Here is a 26,458-nt window from a genome sequence, read left to right on the forward strand (position 1 = left end):
CACAATTTGAGTATGAGTAGTATGATATATTGAGTTTTTAAAGGGTACAATATCTCATCGAAGAAATGTTTTATATGTGGGCCCATGTTTTGACATAGTGCCCATGAAAAGTTCCCGCTTTTTTACATTATTACCATATTACCTGAATGCTTTTTTATATAAAAACAATTATTGGCTTGAAAATTAAAAATAGCTTGAATAGGGAGAAATTAAATGTTGATCTAACTAGATATCTAAACCAATTAAAAATGCACATACCATTCTGAAATCAATGAAATATTGCATGCCAATCGGGCAGACATGGATCCTTTGGTGTACCATTTGTATGAAACCGGGCAAAATTATGTATGGTAGCTATATATAAAAACACGTATTGGATTTGGTTTTTGCAACTTTAATGCACATCATACATTAAATCGGACGAAAATATATATAAGACCTATATCTAAATCTGGAGCAATTTCAACATGCCTTAACATACATCATTCTGGCCTCAATGGCATTCGCTATGCAAAATTTGGTTTCAATCGGACAATTTTTGGTGATAGGTGCACTTTTTACAAAAAAAAAAAAATCGGACGAAACTATATATGGGAGCTATAACTAATTCTGAGCCGATGTCAGCAAAACCATTCTGGACCTAATTCAGTACACTGTGCTAAATTTGGTCTCAATCGGACAAATATCGGGAGTATGGAGTTTCACTCACATAAATCGCACGAAACTATATATGGGAGATATATCTAAATCTGAACCGATTTTTAATAGTGTTCGTCCTTGGACCAAATAATTGATATGTGCCACATTTTGTCCAATTCGGATTGTAAATGCGACCTGTACATTGTTTACAATTTAACATGGACAGGCGGACAGACGGACGGACTTACATGCATAAATCGAATCAGAAAGGGATTCTATGTATATTCTCAAAGGAGCCGATTTCAACAAAACTTCGCATAAATCATTCTGGACATAATTCAGTACGCTTTGCAAAATTTTGTCTTAATCGGACAAATATCGGGATTTTTGTGTCATTCACATAAAATCGTAGGAAACTATATATGGGAGCTATATCTAAACCGATTTTCAATAAGGTTCGTACTTGGACCAAATAAATTGATCTGTGCCAAATTTTGTCTAATTCGGATTATAAATGCGACCTGTATTTTATTTACAATTTAACATGGACATGCGGTTAGACGGACGGACATGCATAAATCGACTCAGAAAGTGATTCTATGTATATTCTCAAAGGAACCATGTGTCTATCTCGTTTACTTTTGCCTGTTACAAACATATACACAAAGATATAATACGCTGTACCAAAGTGTGGTTAAGGGTATACAAATTAAAACACGCGTATTGTAATTAGAGCTAAACATATTTTTTGTTGTAGAAAACAAAGGACCACATCAGTTATTTATATTTGAGAAAAACAAAGTGTTCGACTCTTGTATTAACAAATGTTTAAATTTGCAATGAGAACAACATTGCAATTATGTATTCAAATTCATATTTGAGGAAATATATTAGGAAAAAATATATAAACGCGGCGTTGTCATATTTCAAGCATTTTCAAAGTTAACCAACAAAAGTTACTCTATATATTTTTATTCCTAAATGTTTATTAGATATGTTATTTATTTTTTTATTCCACACATTAAATTAAGCGTTATTTCCCACTTTTTTATGGAATTAACGATGTGAAAATTCTTGCAATTTTCTTTAACCAAGAAGTCTTTCATGATTAACATCGACAATACACCGTTTGATGCAATTTTTAACCAGTCATATGTATACACTAAACAAAGTGTACTTATACACCACTCGCACATAGAGTTAGAAAGGGTGTGCTTAACATATACATATCCTGTTAAAAAACCGTTAGATTGCTTTAATAGCGTTTTAACTGATTGCCTCTAACAACAATATTGATGGTTTTAGCTTACAACAAAACCATGAAAATACAACAAAAACCGAAGACCCTGAAACGCTAACCAAACTCAGTCCAACACTCATGCCTTCACTCGCCGCACTCGCACTCGCCCTCACACACAACACCAAACATCAAACTTGATTGATGTACATATTACAAAAATGTTTGTGTCAGAGAGATTGTAAGCTTACTAAAGCAAAAGAAGAGTGGTAGAGGCAGAATAGTAGTATGAGTAAAATATCAACATACAATGAAAGTGACCTTATAGACCTTTTATGTACACACACACACATACATATGTATGTCCTTCGTGCATACAAACAAGATCTCTGTCCCTAGCATATGTACATGTTCGTGTTTTTGTGTGTATTCTGCCACCACACATCCGTGTGTACACGTCCAAGATGAATGGTATTGGATTTTGATGAAAGACATAAAAATTTTCACCCAGCCAAAGTATGTGAAATATTAGGACCTGTGCTTACCGCGCGGGTGGGCCGGCCACCAGGTCAATGTGATGCAAGCGGAAAATGAAACAGCAACATTATGCTGCCAATGGCTATATCGGCCTGCCATCGTCAACCTTTGTCGATGTCAAACTGTCAAATGCCAACTGGGGGAACATTTTAGTGATGCTCATCTCATAGACATTCGTTGGAGAGCGTTTGTTTGAATGTGTTTTAAGTTTCTTCGAACTAAAATCAGTTTGCACGGTAGTACACTATTCGGCGTTATTTTCTTTTAAGAATGAAATATTTAAAAAAAGAGTAGTTAAGTATTGGTGTATGAATGTTTTGATAATTGTCCGCAAATGTACTGAAATTATTAACCCTTTGTGGCCCAATGTTGCCCACAGGAAACAAAATGTTTTAGAACTGTTAATTGATATGCATCTAGCAATAATATATTCTTTGGATTTCATATGTCAAGCCCTGATTATAGACGAGACATATAAAAAATCTACAGTACTACTTTGTGTATACAGTCCAAATTATTTAAATAGCTTCGTATTCGAATTGTACGAATTCTGTCATCAGAATTATTTTTGAGTCTTGTAAAAAATATATATATATAGAGAGAATAATTTATAATGATTTTTCTTGATATTGAACTTCTGTTTTTCAGAAAGATATCAATTTTTGGTCATATCCTATTTAGGACAGTTGCATTAAATTTGTGAACAGTAAATAAACGATTAATAATGCAAATGAATATACGTCCTATTTTTATTTATTGAAAACTGTTAAAAATTACCCAAAAATAAAATTAAATTTACTTATTTAAAAAAGGAAGATCTTCGATTAACCTGAAATTAATGACATTTTTAGTATTCTATCAGACATACTTTTAGAAAGATGTGCCATAAGAACAAGTTCAATAGATTTACAGAAAATTTGTTAAAACTAGCATCAAAATTAGTTTTTGTGTAACTTGGGAAAAATAAATGACACGTCTAAAAAAATAGTAAAAAAAATTAATATTACAATTCCGACTTGTCTACAATATATCAAGAACTTTTTGTAAGCTTTTGACAAGAATATTGATTTAATTAAATCCAAAACACTACTAAAATCTTTCAATTATAATGAGACCAATCATTTATGGAAATCATTATTATTTAATGATACTTCCATAAATATTACAATAGTCAATATGTTTAAATTCTATAATATTTAATATTGCATATTAAATAATAGTTGTTTCTTTTTTTTCATTACAGGTATGTTCACCAAAACAATGCTTTCCAGGGTTGGGTAAACTTCTTCATATTTCTTTAATTTCTCATAAATTTTACTTGTAAAAATTATTTTAAAACAGCCATATTTTATTTTTCGAACACACTGTAAAATTTTAAAATAATCATTTAAGTATATACGTATATTCATGAATAAGGCGTTGTGCACATGATTGGGTGTGTGTTTACGTATGCTTAATAAGTTGACAGGTGCCATTTGACATTTGGTAGAAGGAAAGGTGACCTGCAATACATTCTATCACAGGAAAGAATAAATATATACATGCTCGTATATATACATACACACAAACAATGTTGATGATCTTCATGTGCTGGGTTCAGGTGCAAGAGTATGTCACTAAATGAAAAGAATTGTGAAATCTGATTTGACAAAAGTAACATTTGAGTATAGAGTTTAGAAAAATGGAAAAGGTCAGTTTCCTGAATATTCTGAGAAGAAGAGCAAAAAACAGTAAAAGAAGAAGAGTAAAAGGTAAATTGTTAAAATTTTTCAAAAGCATATTATTATTGCTAATTAGGAACGTATTTTCAAATATATTTACAAATTCCCAATTTATTATGTCATAGTGTTTCCAAATAATACATACAAAAATAGTTTAGCTTTGAATAAAAAATGTGTATAAAACCACTGCAATAATTGTCAAAAACCCTACAACTTATAGGAGGATTACTGACGATCCATCAATTTCGCATTGTAACTGATCAATAAGGCACTGATTTGAGCCGATGTGGTGCACAATATTAGTAATTTGACTTGCCTTTTTCAAACACCGAATTTACCATCATACGTTGCTCAAGCGGAACAGTTACAACATAACAATATACCATTTGCTTTACGGTTATTTTTCAACGAACTACTTAAGTTGGATTTGGTACGTCTACGAAGACCCACACGGCCGATTGCTCTTTAGTTTTGGGCGCATAAGCATAGATCCATGATTCCATTCATGACGATCTTATAATTGTCTTCGGAATCACCGTGATTTCCTTAATGCCATTGCATGCATGTGTCACCAACGAGAACAAACTTCACGACTTGATGTTTATGCAATTTCGAATCGCATATGTACTTAGCTGGCTTGAATCAGAACATTTACTCCATAAGCCAAGCTTAAAAAGGATTACCAGGCGCGTCGGTCTTGTGAACAGTTCTTCCAATTTGACCATGTTTCGAAATGTTCCGCTTGTTCTTTCAATCGGATTTGTGGCCTTCCCCTTTTGCGTGGGTCATCAGTTGGCTCGCTTTTATATGCCTTTTTTCCGTATCTGATTTCGAATTGTATACCATGACTTAATTTATTAAACCAGCTCATAACAATGCTGTAGGATGGCGTTTCATTGCAGTACACATATTTATGTGTATCGATTCTCGATTTTCTTGAAGTATTATTCACGACTTAATTCCATTTTGTGACAAATTGATTTTTGACGTCAAACCGTCAACGTTTATATTGACCAGTGAGCAGATAGTTGGACGGGCCGACCATACGATACCCTATACAACTTCCACGCGTCTTCATTGGCCAGAAACCATCCTACATGCACAGTTTCATAAAGAGTGGTCCATAACTGTGGCCTGTGTCGTGTTTACAAATTATAATGGACAGACGGACGGACACACATGTCTAGATCGACTCAGCTAGTCGAGATATGGCGACCGGTATACTTTAAGGTGGGTCTAGGACCAATATTTCGCGGCGTTACAAACTTTTGGGGCTGCACAAAGCTATAATACCCTGACAACATAGGCTTAACAATTTGGAAATTTCAGGCAGAAACAAAATTGTATACATAGGTATCGTTTTAAGTTTCAGAAAAAAGTTTCAAATACATTTAAAATCTGTGGAAATTTTAAAAAATATTTCATTTGGATACTCAATAGTTCACTAACGTAAGTGCAACGCAATGTATGAATATTCAATCCTGCCAAAATACCGGCCTGAAGCATGCCAAGAAGTATGTCCGTGATCTGGAGAGAAATGTTCAGAGGTACAAAAAAACTGATAGCAGCAGCTATGTACAGCCACAAACTAAAGTGGTTTGTTCATAACATGGTGGGTAATATTTATTTATTTCATTCGCGAGCGAATTTTTGCGCACCCTGCTATTTGTATACACACCTTGAAAAATTAACATAATTTTGTTACAAAATTAAATCTGCTGAAAGAAAAAACTTCAAAAATATTTGTGAATAGGGGTATTACATGATTGATCCCATACGAGAATACTGCCCTGAACTTTATATTTTTTAAAAAATTAAATCTTCTTTACTGTTTTTGATCTATTTTATATAACCACAAACAAAATAAAGTCTTGAAATGATATCTCTATTGCATTATGCAATAAACATGATTAAAATTATATTCCAAATTTCAACAACAAATTTGTTCACTCTTGTTATATAAGCAACATGCATATATACAATATATTTCTATTTGGCCTCCATCATGAACATCAACAAATATTTGGACAAAATTGTATTGCAGTGGCTTGTTGTTTCATATCACTGACGAGCTCCTTTATACAAAACCTGTCCTGTCCATAACATTAGTACCCTTAAGCGACTCTGTGCGGGCATGTTTACATTTTTGGCATCATTTCAAATGGCATTTACAGGTTGTGTCAGGGCATTTCCGTCAAGTTCGTTCTCGTCCTCCTCCTCCATCTCCTGCAGCCTTGTGACGTTTTCATATTATATAGTATAGATGTTTCAAAAATTTTGGTCGGTATATTGGCATTGGGCAACCAACCGATACTACGGGCACTTGTGTCAAAGTTGCTTGTTGTAACATTACTGACATTAAAATGTATTATTACCACAATATCTAAAGGACACTGACTCTAATTTAATTAAAAACCAACACAATGTCAGAATTGGGTAGAAATAAGAGTAGCGAAAAGAAAATAATAACAATAATAGAAAATACACCATCATACCACCGACCGACCAACCATTCATTGAATCGAAAACAAAAGTTGATATTTTTTGAATGATGCAATCGTTAAAATTGACAATGAAATAGCCATCATGAAATGATTCATGGAATAACGAAACTATATTGACATGGAACAAACAGTATTGATATTTGATTCGCATAAATGATGCAAGAGGAAATATGTTTTTTTTTAATATTCAATGAATATATAACATGTACTACATAGAACAGACTTTCTAGAATTATATTTTTTTCGTATCAGTGGAAATTATTAACGTTATTATTGTGGTCACAAAAAAGAAAGACAAATGTACAATACTCATTCTCACTCAATATGTGTACAGTGTTGTTGTGAAGTTTTTTATTTCTCTATAGTTTGAAACAGGGTGCGAAGAGTGATTAAAATAAACTCTTTCTCACGAATGATCACGGGCGAGAATTTGAATGTTTTCAATTCAATTTTTCACGAATGATAAAGTTACAATGGATGCACAATCATTTGCATTCTCTCGCGAATTTTCGCATTGTACGAAAAATTCACGAACGATAAAATTTCGCTGCAAGCGTCGTCGATTCATTCTTTCGCGAGAATTCTTTGCTAAAGAATATGATCGGTGGTTGTTTCCTTTCACGAACGTTTGTTGTTATTGTTGTTGCCGTTTTGAGCATTCTCGAGAATTCGGGAATGTTTGGTTTCATTCGTGAGAGAATGTCAGAAAGAATTTCAACCACCAAACGAAACGAACGAACGTTGTTGTGTGCTCTCATTCGTTTGTTATGTGTGTGCGAACATTCTTTGGCGAATGCTCGTTTGGTAAAGTATTTATCGCCATAAAATTATTCTTAAAATGAGCACAAAATAAAAAGAATGTATTTTGAATCATTCGCGAGCGAATTTTTGCACAACCTGGTTTGAAATTAACATTCTAAATAACCGGCAATACAAAAGCAAGAAATACTGTACAAATGGTATTCATATCAACCTGTCTATTGAAATAATAGATCGTGTTAGAGCCCTTAGAGAACACTCACCTTTGTAGCATAGAAGAATGTCGGAAAAGTGGCAGGAGAAAAATGAATAAAAAATCCCCCTGTAGCTCATAGAAAACCGTACAGCATGGAAAACTGAATATTGCCACAAAATTTCACACAAAAGAAAAACCGAGTTGCAATATGAGAAGGAATTTTAGGGAATCCAATATACACCATTGACCAAATACTTCTACATGTACGCAGGGAGCATTTTGTTCTTTTTTGTGTACTTTTTTTTTGCACACATCCACAAATCACCCAGAGGTTGATGAATCACATGAATTTTGCTTGTAACAACAGAGAACAAATAACAAGAAATAACAGACCGTGATGGGGTCGGCAGGAAATAGCTCACATACTCGTACTCGCACATGCCAAGCTAATACATTAAGCCATTTAAAACGGTATGCCATAAAAAAAACGAAAGGTTCATATACTTTTGGAAGGGATAATGGCATGAATGGTTGAGTTGATGGCTTATTGGTGATGTAATGTGTTTAGGTTGTGAAGGTTAAACATTATATTGAACTTGCAGGGACATGGCACAAATACATGAACGCATCCTGGTATGGTTTAATAAATGATTTTTTTTCTGTATTTTCTTACGTTAAAAAAAGTGTGTCTAAAGGGACTTTGGCATGGAAAATTAAATTTTATATGGGGCAAATATTTTTTTTTTGGTTTTAGCTCTTTTTTATAAATAACCAATTTGTATTGTTACCTATTTAGATCGAAACATTGGATTTTGTAAAAAAAAAATATTTTACTTGATACAACTATATTTCAAAGTATTTGCATCCGCGTCTCTCTGTTCAATCCAGGGTGCGAAGAATGATTAAGATACACTCTTTCTCACGAATTCGAATGTTTTCAATTTATCGCGAATGATAAAGTTACAATGAATGAGCAAGCATTTGCAACCTCTCGCGAATGTTCGCATTGCACGAAAAATTCTCGAACGATAAAACTTTGCTGCAAGCGTCGTCGATTCATTCATTCACGAGCATTTCTTGCTGAAGAACATTCTTTTGAAAACCTCAAAAAAAAATGTTCGCGAATTCTCGCGAGGACTGTTAAAAACAACAACAAAGACAAGTACGTGAGAACCGATTTTTTACGCTCTCCCCGTGCCTGGTGTGGAATAACAAAACACATGTCCAACAACTATTAAGTTCACAAACGTTTGTTGTTGGTGTTCTTGTTGCTATTTCAACCACCAAACCAAACGAACGAAAGTTGTTATGTGCTCTCACTCGTTTGTTATGTGTGTGCGAACATTCTTCGGCAAATGCTCGTTTGGCAAAGAATTTATCGCCATAAATTCATTCTTAAAATTAGCACAAAACGAAAAGAATGTATTTTGAATCATTCGCGAGCGAATTTTTGCGCACCCTGGTTCAATCACCCCAGAACGACCTTTATCGAAGTATTTTCCGGAGACCCAATAAATTATACATATTCTTGATTCGAATATTTTCTGTAAAAAATATGTTACTTGACACAACAATATTTCAAGGTATTTGGATCCCTGTCTCTCAGTTCAATCAGCTCAAAAGGACATAGTCTTGATCCCAATAAATGTCTATATTAATTTACCTATATATGTTTGCCTGTTGAAATCACGATATAATTCGCAACGGTTTGCACATACTTTACTAATACTCCTAAGATAATTGCATTTTAATGCATTTTTTCCAACACAGGTAGTTGCACTTTGGCATTCCAGACCTCCATGTGAGGACTCGCTTAAAGTTTGCTATCTTGAAGTTCTTAACCCAGTTTTTCAACCTGAATGTCTGTAATTTCATATTTATTTATATTTAATACAAACAACCTACTAGCCGACAATTATCAATGACATATTCCCCATATAATATTTCCGATATAGATGAGTCTAGCACATATTGGGCAATTTTCCGTTTACCCTGTGTTTTTTTTCAACACAGAATAATATTGTCATTTTTGATAAAAGAAAGAAGCTTTGTCTGAGAAATTTAACTAATCCATAATCAAGTTTTTTGTAATTTGGAATTTAAAAGATGCAGTTATTTCAATTTCCTGAAAAAGTAATTAAATTAATTGTATATAATGAAGTTATTAAAAATATTCAATGAAAGTCTAGTGTTAGTCAATAAAAAAAAATACTTTATCCATTTACTTTGTCTCTGAGAAAAAACTTCATTTGGCCATTTACATCGAAAATTGATTTCACTTAAAGCAATCCCATTGAAAACAAATCATTGTTCAACTTTTACATTTCCAATAACTAGTTTTGCTTGTTTGTGGAATGTTTGCCTGTAGTGCCCTATGTGTAGCCTGCATGGCAATTTGCCATTTCATAGAGTTGCAGCTGTATATTGTGTTTCCTTAATATGCCTTACTACTTCGTACACATTGAGTATTTTTCATCGTCTCCTTCTACCTTCATGTTTTTGCTTTAATGTAATGAAAAAAGTTTTACCAAAACATGGACGCCAGTTGGTTCTTTTTTTTCATTCTGAATCATATTTTATACCAACAACAAATGCGTTCAAGGTTGTCCGATTCAACGCCCGTTAACAATATGTTTCCCTTGATATTTTTCTAGATTTAAAAAATATCCTTAAGTATTTTTCACCAAACATCATTTACATCAGTGGCAGGCTGCTTGACAGACTTCTTGTACCCCGGGAAACATCATCAAACAGGCACAGTCATCTAAATTGAATTCTGCCGTCCATCTTCCATTCGTTGTCTCTTATCAATGAAGCATTCATAGAAGAAAACAAGTTCGTTCATTTTTATTTTCTTCTTCTTGTTGATACCATTGAGTGATATTGACGATCCTGAATTCTTTGTCATATCCTATTTGCATTTGCTACCCTATCGTTTGCCTTCTTTTCGTATTTTTTTTTTTCTATTTCATCTTCATTTCTATTCGTTTTGCAAACAATAAACTTTAGGCATTCACGTACATACATACATAAGGTTTGGTTACGAATTTGACATAACATTGAATTTGACATGATGTGGTGCCAGGACCGGTGGGGCTGTTTGAGGTATTCTGCGTTTTGTGGATTAAAAAAGTACACGTTTTGACATGTCTGCCAAAATAAGCGGAACAAAAAACGCAAATAACTACAGTCGTGGTTTTGACAACGGCTTAAAAAAAAAACAAATAGGAACGCAAAAAGGAATCTGTCAATTGCAATTATGATATCTAAAACAATGACAAATAAATGATTATTATTCTAAAATATAAAAAATAAACTTAAATATATAATAATAAAAAAAATACACTGATTCGTTGACATCGGACCTTCCATTCGCCTGATATTGGATTTACAAATATTTTGAAATTTGTGTGGGAGGTACTAGAAGGGGTCCCATATTCCTACTTGATCTAGGCTTGGTAAAGATAATAGGTTGTACAAAATTTCATTAACAAAGTTGTACAAAGTTTAATTTGCTTGTTATTATAAAATTAATTTTTAGCACAATTTTGACCATTTTGTGGGGGATTCCAAACGGCTTTTAAAGCGCTCTTGCAATTTAGAATTTCATCACGACGATTAAGTATCCTTCAGAGAGAAAAATATGTTATACAATGTACAATCGAAATTCCTAAGGGACAGGCGAAATTCGCCGCTGTAATACACTGCGTATCATACGGACGAAATCACGATATTTCTTAAAACGATATTTCGATGGCGGTTCCTTAATGGTCTTGGGAGCATTTTATAGCCACGGAAAGCTTTATTTGACATTTCCTAGTTGTCGGATGAATTCAATAGGTTGTTCAAAGATTCATTAACATCAAATAGTCCGTTTGCTTGTTATTATAAAATTACGTTTTTCAGAAGGACAACGCGCCAGTTCATAAAAGTCGAAGTTTAAGTTTGGTTAAAAAATAAATATTGCAAAGTTTGAATTAAATCGGTTGCATGTGTGGAAGTTATCGTCGCGTCTATGCAGAAAACCGACAACGCATTTTACCGGAAAAGGATTATCGATGAATGGCGGTCAAACGCATTTGGAAAAAGAAACAGTGTGATGGATAAAATTTTTGAACTTATGCATTATTTATAAAAGTTATTTATAAAAGTTATTTTATTTAAGTTTTAAAAAATAACTTTATCTAATTTTTTGAAAGTTGACTTTTAAAGCAACACCAGTAATTTTGAAAGTGCAGAATTCGGCGAAACCATAAATAATAAATTAATTATTTTTGTTGAATGATATGTGTTTTTGATCGTTTTATTGTGAACCATAACTTAATGGGTCCATTTTATTTGTCTGATTGAATTAAAGTTGTGTCTATAGTTATTATACGCAGTGTATAGGGCAGAACTTTTCTCGCGACTTTTGGATAATTTTAATGTATATCTTAATGTATTAAAGCACTGTTTTGGCATATTCTGGATACGCATTTCCAAGTTTTGTTTCAGCAAAAGATCACAGGTGTTAGCCGACGGTTAAAGCTCGGTTACCCATGGTGCACAATAATTCGTCACCTCTTTTTTGGATTTAATGATTAATGTTTATATACCCTCATTAGTCATAAGGTTTGAACGTATCTTACTATGGCACAAAAATTCTAAAAGTGGGGTCTAAAACCTATAATTCGGTGAGACATATTTTGTCGTAGCACAGTGTATATAATCTCATTAACCATAAGGCTGAACGCATAATACTATTGAAAATTCCTTATGGAGATGGAAGCCCTTGGCGTGTATAACACTATGAAAAATTCCTTATGGAGATTGAAGCCTTTGGCGAGTATGTTAATAATCCAGAAGGACAATAAATTTATATACTCGCCAAGGGCTATCACCCTTCATAAGGAATTTCGTATTGTGTAAACATCAACTCGAGTTCTTGCGAGTTTTGAAAATCCTAACAAATTAAAAAAATGTTAATAATGTAAAAAAATGTACACAATAAAATGTATGATTAACCATATAAAATACGACTTATAAATGTACGTATTTATAAAAACAACAAACTGGGATTCAACATGACTATTTTGCAAAAACAAGTTCCCTATATAAAAAATCGGTACACCTCTGATAACAAAATAATAGAGAAAACACGACGATTTCTTCATTAAAAATACATGATTTTCCTACAAAAAAAAGTATACAATTTACGATATGTTCAATTTGTTTCCATTCTCTGTCACTTTGCATAAACATATTCTAGCCATGTAGAGCTGCTATTATATACGACAACTCTTTTCACGCTCAATAAAATATGTATATTAAACTTCCCTCTTTAGTATTTTATATGCTCTGGCTGGCTATAGAGTTGAGTTCTTAAATTGTCAACACTTGGTATTATCTTTAACTTTGGTTTGTCATCTTATACACAGCGTCGAGCAGCTAAAGGGTATATACATTTATCCCAAGTATTTTAAATGTAGCTTCATTTTAACCGAAAAAAAGAATGAAAATGCAAATGCAAAAACCCTCGGGTTGTTTTAATTTTGTTAACATGTTACCAGTGAGTCAATGTAAACATCGCTCGCTCGCTCTGTGCATATCGACGATACACATGCAATGTTATGGTGACAATTCGCTTAAATATACGCAACATGAAATGGTAGAAAGATTCATATCTCAATTTGGCCCCCAAACAAGAGGGAAAATGTATGGTGCAATACAACCACCACCACTACCAACATTGTACTTCAGTAGTTTCCATTAAGTATGGCTCTTAGCTTGAATATTCTCCCACGACCCTCAAGGTCTTAGTGTTGTGCGCGATATCATCATCATCAGCGTCAACTAGAAACATGTTAATGTGCTTTCTCTTTTCCTAACCCCCCTCCAAACCGTATGGTAATAATATTCCTAACCATTTGTAATCTAGAGAAAGTGTTAAATACGTAGAGAGGTAACAGAATGCGCGTTGCCTTCATTAAGAACCGCAATACCTTCCATGACATACTGGCAAGGGGGTGCGATGATATTGTTTCAGAATTAAACGAAAAAAAACACAAAACATTTTATGGCAGAAAGTTGCCACTCAACAATGCCGAGGGTTATTAACATATTCAAGGCTTTTCAATGTGGAATTCATTTTTTTGTCGTTTCTTGCAAGGAATAATCCCTAACCAGATAAATAATATTATATAATCAAGATTTATTTATGTTTTTTTTTTTAGAATTGGGAATGTAATAATACTGCAATTCTAATTATAGTTTTAATATTTCTACATTAATTGGGACATTCCATTGAGATGATGCTGGGGCTGCCCATGAGAAAAAAAACAACCTCTGAATTATACATTTCTACAGATCAAAATTCCATTTTGAGACAAAATTAAAGTATTTCTTCAAGGAAAATTAAAAATTGCATTGTTTATTAAAATTTTAAACTTATTTAATATTTTCCAAATATTTTGTAAAAAAATATGTTAATATGTTAATCCACGAACACATGATATAAAAACATTAAATTATACATTTCTCTTTAGAAAATTTAATATTCATATTATTAAACATGATTTATATATACCCCCATTATCCATGACTCACTCATTTCCCCATTGTCTCAGTCTCATTTCCTTGGAGGGAAATATCTCCCAAGTTTTACTTTGCCCCATACATTGTCTGTGAATGTATTTGTGTTCTGCATGGTATGTACAATGCCACCATCATCAATGCAAGATATCCTGTATTGCCTAAGCAATACTCCAACCATAGAATACCACAACCGCACACAACTGCGGAAGTATAAAAACGAATGAATCGTGGCACACCAATACCACTATAGACCATTCCAACAACACGGATTTGGCGATGGTTATTTGCGAATTCAGTTATGCGATAAAATGTTCAGTTACTTGTAGTGTATATATGTATGTACGAATTTGTTACCATAAAGTCATATTGAAATATCAATGCAGTTATGTCGCTAAGATTCATAGAAATTTCCTTCGTACTTCTATTACTGTGGGCTATGTGTCACGGATAGTTGTAAGCTTTGGGGTTTGTTGTTATTGCAATTGTTGTAAGTTTGGTGTTGTTACAGTATTTTAGAATATTTACGAACATATATTAAAATTGTACATATGCGTGTTTGAATTGGACTACAAATTCATACTTATATGTGATCCCCTATTAGCGGCAATAAATATACACTTGGCACCATATAAGTATATACAATTTCAAAAAATTTAATGTTGTTTTTCTATTTAATTCGAACCTACACTAATTCAAGAATATCACCTTAAAATTTCAAGTGAATATTTTAACAACTCTTGAAGATATGGCCGATTTGAGTTGATTATTTTGATAGTGTATTAAGGGAACCCCCCATTCTCGATTTTAATTTTTCAAGATTTTCAAAGGGCTGGTAAATCAATACCAATGCTTTTTAAGGGCCCCATACACTATACATCATGCCGTACAGCATTTATATATATATATATATTTATGTATGTGTGACACACACAATGCATGAAGAAAATCAAAATAGTTTTGATTTTGAAAATGAACCCCTATCAATCTGGTGAATAATATTCATTTTGAAAGTTGTCAGTAAATAATTTTGTGTACAAAAATAATAAAATTGCGACGGAATAAAAAACAACTTAATTTACGACTCAAAATTCATTTTTTGGGACAAAAATCGATTTTTTGGAATAGTGATTGAAGAGTTTGCCATACACTAGTCAATCTCACATATACAAAAAGGGGTTCATCGGCATGACGGCATGATTTATAGTGTATGGGGCCCTTTAAGGTATGTAACTTTGCATATATATACATATATATATATATATGAGAAGAAACATAATTTACAAACAATTTTTGTTATTTCAGTAGTGTTTGGCGGGTTATTTGGGATACCATTTGTATTTTGTTTTTGCAAAATAGTCAGGCTTAATCCCTGTTTGTTGTTTTTATAAAAAACAACTATTTATTAGTGGGGAATGTATGGCAAAGGGGTAAGGCAGGGAAGACTATAGTTTCGGATCTCGCCACTGATCCTCATCAGGTCCCTTAGTTTTTTGTTGGGATATTCTCCCCAGAAGCTATTAATAGCTTCTTTACAAAAAAATGTCTCTTGTGACAATTCGAAGTTCTTACGTTACCAGCGATACGACCCCAATGAGAAGTTCGTTTCGTTGGCGCCTGACTTCGTGGTCAACAAGGCATTTACAAAACAAAAACAAAATACAAATGGTATCCCAAATAACCCGCCAAACACTACTGAAGTTGTAGACGAGGCACGGTCATACTGTTTGGTTTATTGCTTTAACTAGCAATACCAACAACAACGTTATGTGCATTCGTCACAAAGTGACGACACATAGCAGTGGGAAATGTATTGTAGTTGTCTGTAAATGCCTTGTTGACCACGAAGTCAGGCGCCAACGAAACGAACTTCTCATTGGGGTCGTATCGCTGGTAACGTAAGAACTTCGAATTGTCACAAGAGACATTTGGGTTTGAAAGGTTTTTTGTAAAGAAGCTATTAATAGCTTCTGGGGAGAATATCCCAACAAAAAACTAAGGGAACTGATGAGGATCAGTGGCGAGATCCGAAACTATAGTCTTCCCTGCCTTACCCCTCGGCGGACAATGCCATACATTCCCCACTAATAAATAGTTGTTTTTTATAAAAACAACAAACAGGGATTAAGCCTGACTATTTTGCAAAAACAATTTTTGTTATTGTTTTGTTGTTGTTTTTGTAATTAAAGAAAAGTCCTCATTTTTGATGGCGGGCATGATAACTCCTCACTGGAACATCGGAATCCGAAAATTCCAACGGTGTTAGAGAGAACACATGTATGTCTCTCGTATGAACCAGGACTATTGACTTCGCTTTAAAATTAACAAAATGGCGGACCTTTAAAAAAATATTTTTGGAAAATCGCCGATTTTTGACCAAAAATCAAGTCAATAAATATGGAAGTTCTTCACCGATTGGCTTTATCCTAGTTCATACGATAGCTATACACTCACAGAGAAACGTGTAAAAAATTGGAACCGATTGGGTTATTAGTTTTTGAGTTATCGTGCCCGCCATTCGCAAAAGAGAAAAACGTGTTTAAAGTTTGAGAAGCCCTTCAGCCGTCACTTGATGCTGACAGAATAAATCGGCTATATCTTCAAGAGTTCTTGAGATTTTCACTTGAAATTTTGTAGGGATATTCTTGAATTAGTGTAGATTCGAATTAAGTCATCAGTACGTATATAGCTATCGTGTGGACTATTACAAATGTAATCGGTCTATATCTTCCTTATTTTCTAATAGGTTTTGTTGTCAAAAATAGGGGTTTTCCAAAAACCAATTTCATATGTCCGCCATTTTTTTAATTCTTGGGCGACGTTAATAATCTTGGTTCATATCAGAGCTAGATGTGTACTCTTTCGAATATATATAGGGTTAATGTCTTTGTAAATTGTCTGCCTTCAACACACCGAAAATCGGTCAGATCCTTCTTTGTCAACAATAAACTGTATTGACATTTTTGCCATGAAAATATCATAAATGGTATTGTAATATGGGAGATATATCAAAACATGAAAAAATTGGGACATGAAAATTTTCTGCTAGTTTAAGTTTTTATTCCAGAACTGGAAATGCAATTTTCAGCCTTTTGGTTGTAAAAAGTGGCTGAAATCTTCAAAATAGAAAGAAGAGGACAAGATGCAGAATGATATAATTGACATAGAATTTTATGATGATAGAAATATTGAAATATGGGCAAATCGGTCTAGATTTCCTTCATTTGTAGTAAAATGTGTGCCAAGACGATTTCTCCACGTCAGCAAAAATAGAGTCTGAAAGTCTTTGGTTCAAATAATTTTAGTTGTACCACTATTTGGAGCTATGCCATCCATCCTATCGGAAATACGACATTTATCGGAAATACGACATTTACACCCAAGTTCAAATCAAATGAACATGCCAGGAAGATATCTCCCTCACTCAAAATAATGTTTTAAAGTTGTATAAATATAAAATGGGGTTATATTTATAATGGGTTGGCGACAATTTTCTAAGATGATACCATTTCCAAAAACTTGTAGCGTATTTCCCTTTTTCATACCAAACCTATACCATTCAAGCTTTATCATAAAATTAATATCAATTTAAAAAAATGTATTTATATATATATATATATGTGTGTGTGTGTGATCATTACTTGCCTTTTGTCATTTATATCATACGTCCTTGCCCAGCCTTGCCTTGGCTGACATAAAAATTCTATATAGTCATTATAAAACTGCAAGTAAATTAACTTGAAGCAAAGACAACGTTGTTTAGGCCCAAAATTATATTTTTCGGTTAAGATTGAGTTTGTTGGCAACAACATTTGATATCAACTACATCGTTATAACCATACACGAGAAATGCAAGAGCAAATCACCATCAATAAGAACGACATTAACATCAACCAAGCAAGCAACCAGCCAACAGTGCTTGCCAACTACCATCTGCTATAAGCAAATGTTACCATGGCCCATACCAACACCATGAACTAGCATGAACATTATCATTAGTACAAGTATCAGTATTACAACCACAATTTGAACCTACTTCTTTCTCATCGTCTTGCTATAACATCTCTTACCATCGAACTTTAAAATTAGGTTACCACCATATTATAATGCTTCCGTTAATTTCCTCCTTTTTGCCACATTTTGTGTTTATACTATCAGCCACCCTCCATCCATCCATCCCTCTCAAATCCCTTGCAACCTACTACACTATGGAATTGGTTTTGGTTTTGCTTTGGTGGCTGGTCAAGCAATAAATTATGGCAACCAGCCAGTCAAACAATGACATAAAGTTCGATATTAACTTTAGTTTTAGCCATTCAAGCAAATCGCAAAGGCTGAATGGCCATCATCTTGGGTTGGCTGGTTAGTGAGCTAAGTAGGCCGCCAACACAATGTACACAGTTCACGAGTGTTGATGGGGATTTAAAGTGTTGCTGTTAGAGCTAGAAATCGATAAGAATATGAATTATGAGCTAGTTAATGAACAAAATCTGAAAATTGTTATAATTAGAAAAGGGGAACAAATATATTGTCGTAAGAAGGCAAACAATTATGTATTTAATAATATTACAAAAAAAAAATGAAAATTAAATATAATCTAAGGCTACTGTCTAGCTTGGTTAGAGTTTATAGAAAAAGAAACATAGAAGAGTATTTTCTGAATAATTATATATTATCGCTGATATTATAATGGTATTATCATCATTGTTTTTTCGATTGTCTCCGCAGAGAAGAGTGTGCATAGTGTACTATGCAACATTTTCCACAATAACTTCAAATGTAGATTTTATCTTTAATTATAATTGGTCAATTCTAGACTTTTCTAAATGTGTAGAAAACATTACCGCAAAAATGGGAATTATGGGTAACCCTAAATAAAACATATGTACTATTTTTTCATAAAATATATTTTTTGTTATATAGTTTAAATATTGGCATTATGTATGAAACACTACATCATTTAAATGACCTGCGCGTAAACTGTTGCAAGCATTGATTATTTTGAGGTAATTTTCGATCACTGTTTCGTACATATTGGGCGGTATCTCAGCCATTGACGAATTTTGGTTTTTAAGTGCTCAAGAGTTGAAGGTATATCTTCATATACACGGTCTTTCGCGCTGCCCCATAAAATAGTCGAAAGGTGTCAAATCGCTTGATCTTAGTGGCTAGTTGACGAGAAATTACGTGACCACGAAATGACTCCTGCTATAAAGCCATATTTGATTCAATATTGTGTCATGTGGAACCGACCTTTTTGATATCACATATTATCAAAGTCGTATATCGGCGCTTCAATATCGGGCAAAAAAAGTCTGTTAATATATGAACATAAGGCTCCGATAGACGGTGACAATCGTCCCGCGATCTATTCGAAAAAGTAATGTCCAATCATATCTTCGGAGCAAATAATAGACCAAACAATGTTTGTTATGTAATGTCCACTCTTCAATTACTTGAGGATTCTCAATAATGCTATATTCATCAGAGTATTGTAGCCTATGGCACCGACGTGTTAAAATCGCATAACCCACAAGTCGTATTCGACTCCACAGCCCTTTTCACCCCGAGATTGAGCAAAGCATGGGTCACAAAAATGGAAATGATATTTTTGTTGAAAATAAATTTTGTTTCGAGTGGATTTATTTCTGCACACATATTGTTATCACACATTATTTCCACAAGTACCCTCCTCAACCATCCAACAAAACTTCCTACATACCCCGATCCTACACCCCCCACAATGATATACATTTCAGGATTCCAACTCTATTGGTTCACCCACAATTTAAATTGTGTCAAATTTAGTACACATAGTACGAATTTCCAAAACATCCTATTTAACCCAAACCTACACCCCGACAATACTCATAAATCTAACTTTCAGGATTCCAACTCTATCGGTTCATCCGCAATTAAAATTGTACCAATCTACACCCCGACAGTGATTCTAAATCCATGTTTCAGAATTCCAACTCCATAGGTTAAAAATTAAATTGTACCAAATTTAGTACACAGTAGTACGAATTTCAAACACTTCCAACTTAACCCAAACCAACACCCCCTTAGTGATCCTAAATCCAAGTTTCAGGATTCCAACTCTATCGGTTCAGCAACAGTTCAAATTGTACCAAGTTTAGTATACAGTAGTACCAATTTCCAAAACTACCTATATACCCCAAACCTACTCCCCCACAATGATCCTAAATCCAAGTTTCCAACTCTATCGCTTCACCCACAATTTAAATTGTACCAAATTTTAGTACATATTTCTAAAACTTCCTACATACTTCAATCTTACACCTCAACCGTGATACTGACTCCAAATTGCATGATTCTAGCTCTATTGTTTCACCTAATATTCAAATTGTACCAAATTTAGTACCATTTAGTACCCAATACGTATGGGTACTAATTACTAATTTTTTTAAACTGAATCCTGACACCAATCCCAAACCCCTACAGTTATCCTGACTCCAAATTTCATTGTTACCGCTGTATCGGTTCACCCAAATCTAAACTGTACCGATTATAGTACGATTTAGTACTTTCCGTACACATAAGAAACAAATTTTCAAAACTACAAATCCCAATCCTACACTCCGACGGTAATTTTAATTTCAAATTCCAGGATTCCAGCTCAATTTGTATCTCCAAATTAAATTTGTACCACGTATAGTACCATATAGTACTTTTCGTACACATGAGTACACGCTTTCAAAACCATCTCCTTAAATGGACCCTACTTCTCAACCTTAATTCACACTCCAAATTTCAAGTTTTTAGCGCTATCCGTTCACATGCTACATAATTGTACCAAATTTAGTACATTTTCGTACTTTTCGGATAGTTATAGTTCGAATTTCCAAAAAGCCCTTTGCTTTATCTATTCTACACCCCATCAATGGCCCTCCAAATCCAAATTTCAGAGTTCTAGCTCTACTGTTTCGCCAAATACAAATGATACCATATTTAGTACTTTCCGTACCGTTCTAGTACGAATTTCCAAAAACGCAGCCTTATCTGTCACATTTGTACCAAGAGTGACCCTCACCAAAAATTTCAAGGTTCTAGCTTCAGCCGCTTCGTCTGGGCGTTGATGAATCGTTAAATCAGTCAGTCAAAGATTGACTGACTGATTGACTAACTCTTTTATTAGTATAGATAAATGACTCGTCCTTGGTGGAAGCCCCAACTTCATGCTTCTGAAATTCATGACAATATCTTTATTAATGCGACAAATTTAAAAAACTGATATGCCAATTGATATTTCAAAAATGTGAATCAATCATGCATTTCAGTGCTAAAGCATTCCAGTTTTAAAAGTCGACCATATGTTGCTCCTTGAATGTTTGGTATTGAAAAAGTGATATACATTCAACTGCTTTGACTTCATTTTTTTCCTGTAATCAGGAAGTTTTGCAAATGTTCTAAAAGTTTCGTCCTCATAAGGGATCTGGATAATGTAAAGTAAAATGTTTTTCCTGTTTTGTTCACTAAAAATAAATGTCTCGTAAAAATCATAGCAAGCTATTTATGTGTGTGTTCTAGGATGATATAAAACGTTTCAAAAAAAAATATCAATCGACTAAGTTATATTAAAATATTTTTCAATTGTTTGCTATAATTTAGCAGCACTCTCCTACAATTACAGAATGATAGTTGTGTGTTTTTATAACTTAAACACCATGAAATCATGCATGTTTGTTCAGGACTACCCATTTCAAAACCCACTACTCCAACATACCTTTGTAGAGGTTTTTCACTTGCAGTGGTCACCTGTTTTGCACAACATAATGTCTTTGATGTTAAATACTTGTTAACATTAAACAAACAATACACTGATTAATCAATTTTTTTTTCGGTCGGCATCTATTTTATCTGCTAACAAATGGGGTTGGATCACTACTACTATGCGCAACTTGGTGCAGTATTCCTCGTTAAACTTAATTTTAATTAGCCCATTTTTTTCAGTATTGATGCGTTCGATGCGAATTTTCATTGCTGAAGGCTTCGAAGTTTACACACACCGCCAGTTGTTCTAAAACATTCTACTTGTTTTCAAAGTGGTCAAGAGTTCGAAAAGTTTTTGCAACCATCTAAACTATTGGTAGTTGTTTTTTTTTTGGAAAAACAATGCAGCAATGATTGTTTTTGGTTAACGTTAAAAGCAAGTGGTTGGTCGATAGCATGTTGCTCTTTAGTGGTAAATAAGCTGCAAACATTGCCTTTGAAAAATGCCCTAACATTAGAAAGCAGTATGGTAAACACTCCACATAACCACAATGAATTGAATTTTCGCAAAACAGAAAATTTCTATTTACGGCTATATTGCAAAATTTACGACGATTGAATTTAAAACAGAATAGACTTAGGCTGTCTTCAAAAAAAAAAAAAAAAAAAAAAAACCCCTAGTAAAATTCCTAATTTACATAATAAATATTTATATGAACTTAACTTTTAAATTAATCTTTTCATTTAACACGAAATGTATTTTATTTTTTTGCTTCCTTTTGCAGAAATATTGTATACAATATAAGTATACACGATCTACAGGAACAACAGCGTCTTGTATGGAACTCCCCAGAGGATGATCAGAAAATGTGTGTCGTCAAAGGCAAAGATGAGGTAAGTTCGTAGTTTTCTATTGTACACCGTTAAGTAGGCACTTAAACACGCAAAGGAAAATACCTTACCCTTAAGTAACTAAATAAACATGAAATACGATTCAACCTAAATACTTGGATACTTGACACCAAAGTCAACGCTCCTTAGAGATGATGTAAGGTTACACTATAACAAAGATGTTATGAGACAAATGTGGATTCATTAGGAAGAATAACAAATCCATTAAAAATGCATAAATATAAAATAAAGCAACAGTAAAGACACTTTTTGAACTTTTTGCCATAACAAGATGCTCTTTAAACTAACACACATATATATTTTGAAAGCTTATAATCTGAGCGTCAGGATATATACACTAATATTATAACATAAATACCGGAACGGTTTAAGAGAAATTTGAATATTACCCTCCGTACAAAGGATGTGGGATAGAATTATTTTAAACATAATTATTTCTAAAAAAAAAATTAGAAAAAAAATATTTATATTTCCTCTGGAAATAATGAAATTATGCCTTCATTATAAATTAATTGGATTTTTATTTTTACATTTTATTTGATTTAACTATTATACTTTTTTACTCTTTACTCGAATTCGAGCGAGCATTTCGGAGCTCTGTTATAGACACATTTTCCCTCCTAAATAACTGTAATTTTGCATTGCGGGATTTTGGAGACTGGCATAGCCCACATAAAGCAGTATCGCCCAATTGTTGGCATATTGATGGTTTCAGGCGCAACCTCTCTTGAAGTGTCTGAAATTTTCTGCATAGGTCTAAGTTTAAAGATAGCCCCCATATACAGGTTCGGTCCAAATTGTGTACTTTTAGGGATTTAGAAGCATTTTCCATATTTTACAAAATATGTTTGCTGAAATTTGTATGTAGGTTTATATTTTGATATAATCCTCATGATTTTTACATCGCTCCCATTTAGGTTTAGAGTAAAACCCTAAACCTTTTAATAATTTGTGGTGAAGAATATCAAATCATGCTATCATCATTAATTCACCCAATCATGGAAGACTCGAAAAGGTTCGAAAAGGTATTCATAAACTCATCTGTCATCTTCATATAGCAATACAAAAGATTTCAAATGGGAACAGATTTCGTTTAGAACAGTTGTTATTCATGCGTAACGTATTCCAGACCTACTCGTATTATTATTTTTATCAAAATTTTAAAACTAGTTTAATAATTATAAAAAAAAAACAATTTATAAAAATTTTCTACACATGGGCATTCATGTGTCTACAAACATCTAAATACAACGAAATTACGTAAAGACAAATAAGCGTATGTATTTATATGCATTACGTCTTATGTGGCACTTGTCGAATACCACTTTTATTGCGAACCAACGATTCCCATAGTTATAGTGCGCACATATACATATGCAGTTTATTTTAAGTATACTTAAGCATGCAAGCAATTTTATAACAAAAACGGAAACGGAAGTAAGAAAAAAATATAATACGTTGAGAGTGCAATCTACAATTAAGCATGCTCTTATATAGATATATAAACATAACAGCACAACACTTAGACATTTACTTGGGAAAAGAAAATATACGTCAAATACGAGCGGGTTATTTCTGTGTGAAAAAAAATAAATGACAACAAATGTAATTAATACGAAAAAAATATATATGTTTTGACATTAAATATAAAGAATTTTTTCAGAGGTCATTTGTAGTAATTGAGACTTCATATTAAAAATGGGAATTTATGTGATATCCCTTTAGGTGAGCCTAAACGACGCATATCTGGCATACTGAAATCAGTTGAAAATTCATAATTTTTTTGCACAATATCGTTGGATGCAACAACTTTATATAAATGTTTAACATTAATTTGTTTCAACTTTTTACCGTACACCTCCGCTATATATGGCTTGAACTCAACAAAAAATGCAAAAATATGGACATTCTTCATGAAGGAAGTAGCGTAGGGGTTTTGGTTAAATATATAAATTATTATCTGTTTCCTTACAGTTTCATTGGACCTCTCCCGCATCCTTTCCCTCTCCTATTGGTGTTAAGTGTATGCTCTTGTTCTTCATAGTTTTTTTTTTATAGCAAAGACGGGCACTTGACAACATACATCCATCCATTCCCTCACACAATGTGAGGGGCAAGAAACTTTCAAAAAGTAAAATTAAGTAATGTTTTTTATAATAAAACAGCGGACTTGAAGTACTTTCTCTTAAAATGTAGGTCAATGAATGTAGTGTTGTAGATATATGAGGTATTTATTTAATAATACTAAATAATTAAGTAAATCCGAAAATATTGTCTTCCCTGCCTTACCCCTTGGTGGACAATGCCATACTAATTAATAATTTTTTTTAAACAGCAAACTGGGATTAAGCCGGACTATTTTGCAATAAGAAAATACAAATGGGTTTTCAAATAAACCGCCAAAGCTACTAAATAAATATGAAGCGGATCAACTCTATTTTTATTCAAATGTTAAAACTTTAGTATAAACACATACGTTTTATTGATCATTTGAATACTAAAATGCAACACTTATTTAAATATTTGAAAATTAATGGTTATTTATGTAAATAGTCTGTAAATAGTACCAAAACCTACATCTCTGATATTACTACATTTTTATACAACCAATACTAGATAAATGTAGTACATAAGCAAACCCAAATTTCAATAAAATCGCTTCACTCCGAGTCCGGACCCCCCGATTCTAATTCGTTTAAGCGAACACTGAAGGCTTAAAATCATTACCCACACTTGCCCAAGTTGATCGACTAGATCGTAAGCTGGAAGTAGTTCCTAAACAAGGAGTAGCCAACATTATTGTAAATCTTGTTGTTTCGAGTTTCTTCACTGGCGCCCAACGTGGGGCCAGCTTCATTGATACACAACGTGCAGCGAGTTTCTTCAAATATATTTTTAATACGATTTTTTTTTTCAAGTGCCATCGGAGGAAGATTGAAATGGACACATAGGCAGGCAAACTCTATTAACCTATTAACATTTTAAACATTATAGAAGAGGTCGGCCTTCCGATTATTAATAGGTTATTTCTAATCGGTTATACAGTTATTATAAAACAATATTTGCAGCTATAAATTGAAATTTTCCAAACAAAAATATATTGAAATATTTTCTGCGAAGAAGTATTATTTCCCCATGAATCGGATTGCCAAATGGTAGCCACTTTAGATGAAAAATGTAGCGAAATCCTCCAAAATACCTAAATGTTTGACGTCACGAATTTAGGTGAACATTTTATGTGCGAAATTTTTTATCTCTGTATTATATATTACTAGCTCTATTGTGTCTTTGACAGACGGATAAAAATCGACATTGTATTTTACTTTCTTTTTTCTTTATATCGATCATGTATGGGAAGTCCTTTCTTAGTCTATGGGAAGATCATTGACTCTTGTTCTATGAGAATCTATTATCGATCTATTATCGATTGTTTTTCTATAAAGAATTCGTCCAATTATATGAATACTTCTCATACTTTACCTTTTTTTGTGTTTCTATTCTACGAAAATTTTCTAAATTTTCTTATTCCCTGATAGGAAGTTCAGATCATATGTGTTCTTTATTTGAAGATCTAAAGCAATATTGTCATGCCTAAAACTTTTTATTTAACACTTAATACTTTAGTATCATATTTATTGATATTTATATT

At 33.1% G+C, this 26,458-nt stretch overlaps 1 protein-coding gene across 3 annotated transcripts in view; it reads left to right on the plus strand.

Annotated features, from left to right (window-relative positions):
* The first annotated feature begins 22,685 nt into the window (after nucleotides 1-22,685).
* Nucleotides 22,686-26,458, plus strand: part of LOC133325130 (semaphorin-1A) — a 137,579-nt gene continuing 133,806 nt past the window's right edge. For all 3 annotated transcript variants that reach the window (XM_061533953.1, XM_061533954.1, XM_061533955.1), the window contains exon 1: nucleotides 22,686-22,791. In XM_061533953.1, the coding sequence (XP_061389937.1) occupies nucleotides 22,765-22,791 (27 nt within the window). In that variant the 5' untranslated portion in view covers nucleotides 22,686-22,764. The remainder of the gene's footprint in view (nucleotides 22,792-26,458) is intronic.

This window comes from Musca vetustissima, unplaced genomic scaffold (assembly GCF_032173495.1).
Source record: "Musca vetustissima isolate MV318-11 ecotype Yass unplaced genomic scaffold, APGP_CSIRO_Mvet_v1 utg17705, whole genome shotgun sequence".
Lineage (NCBI taxonomy): Eukaryota > Metazoa > Arthropoda > Insecta > Diptera > Muscidae > Musca > Musca vetustissima.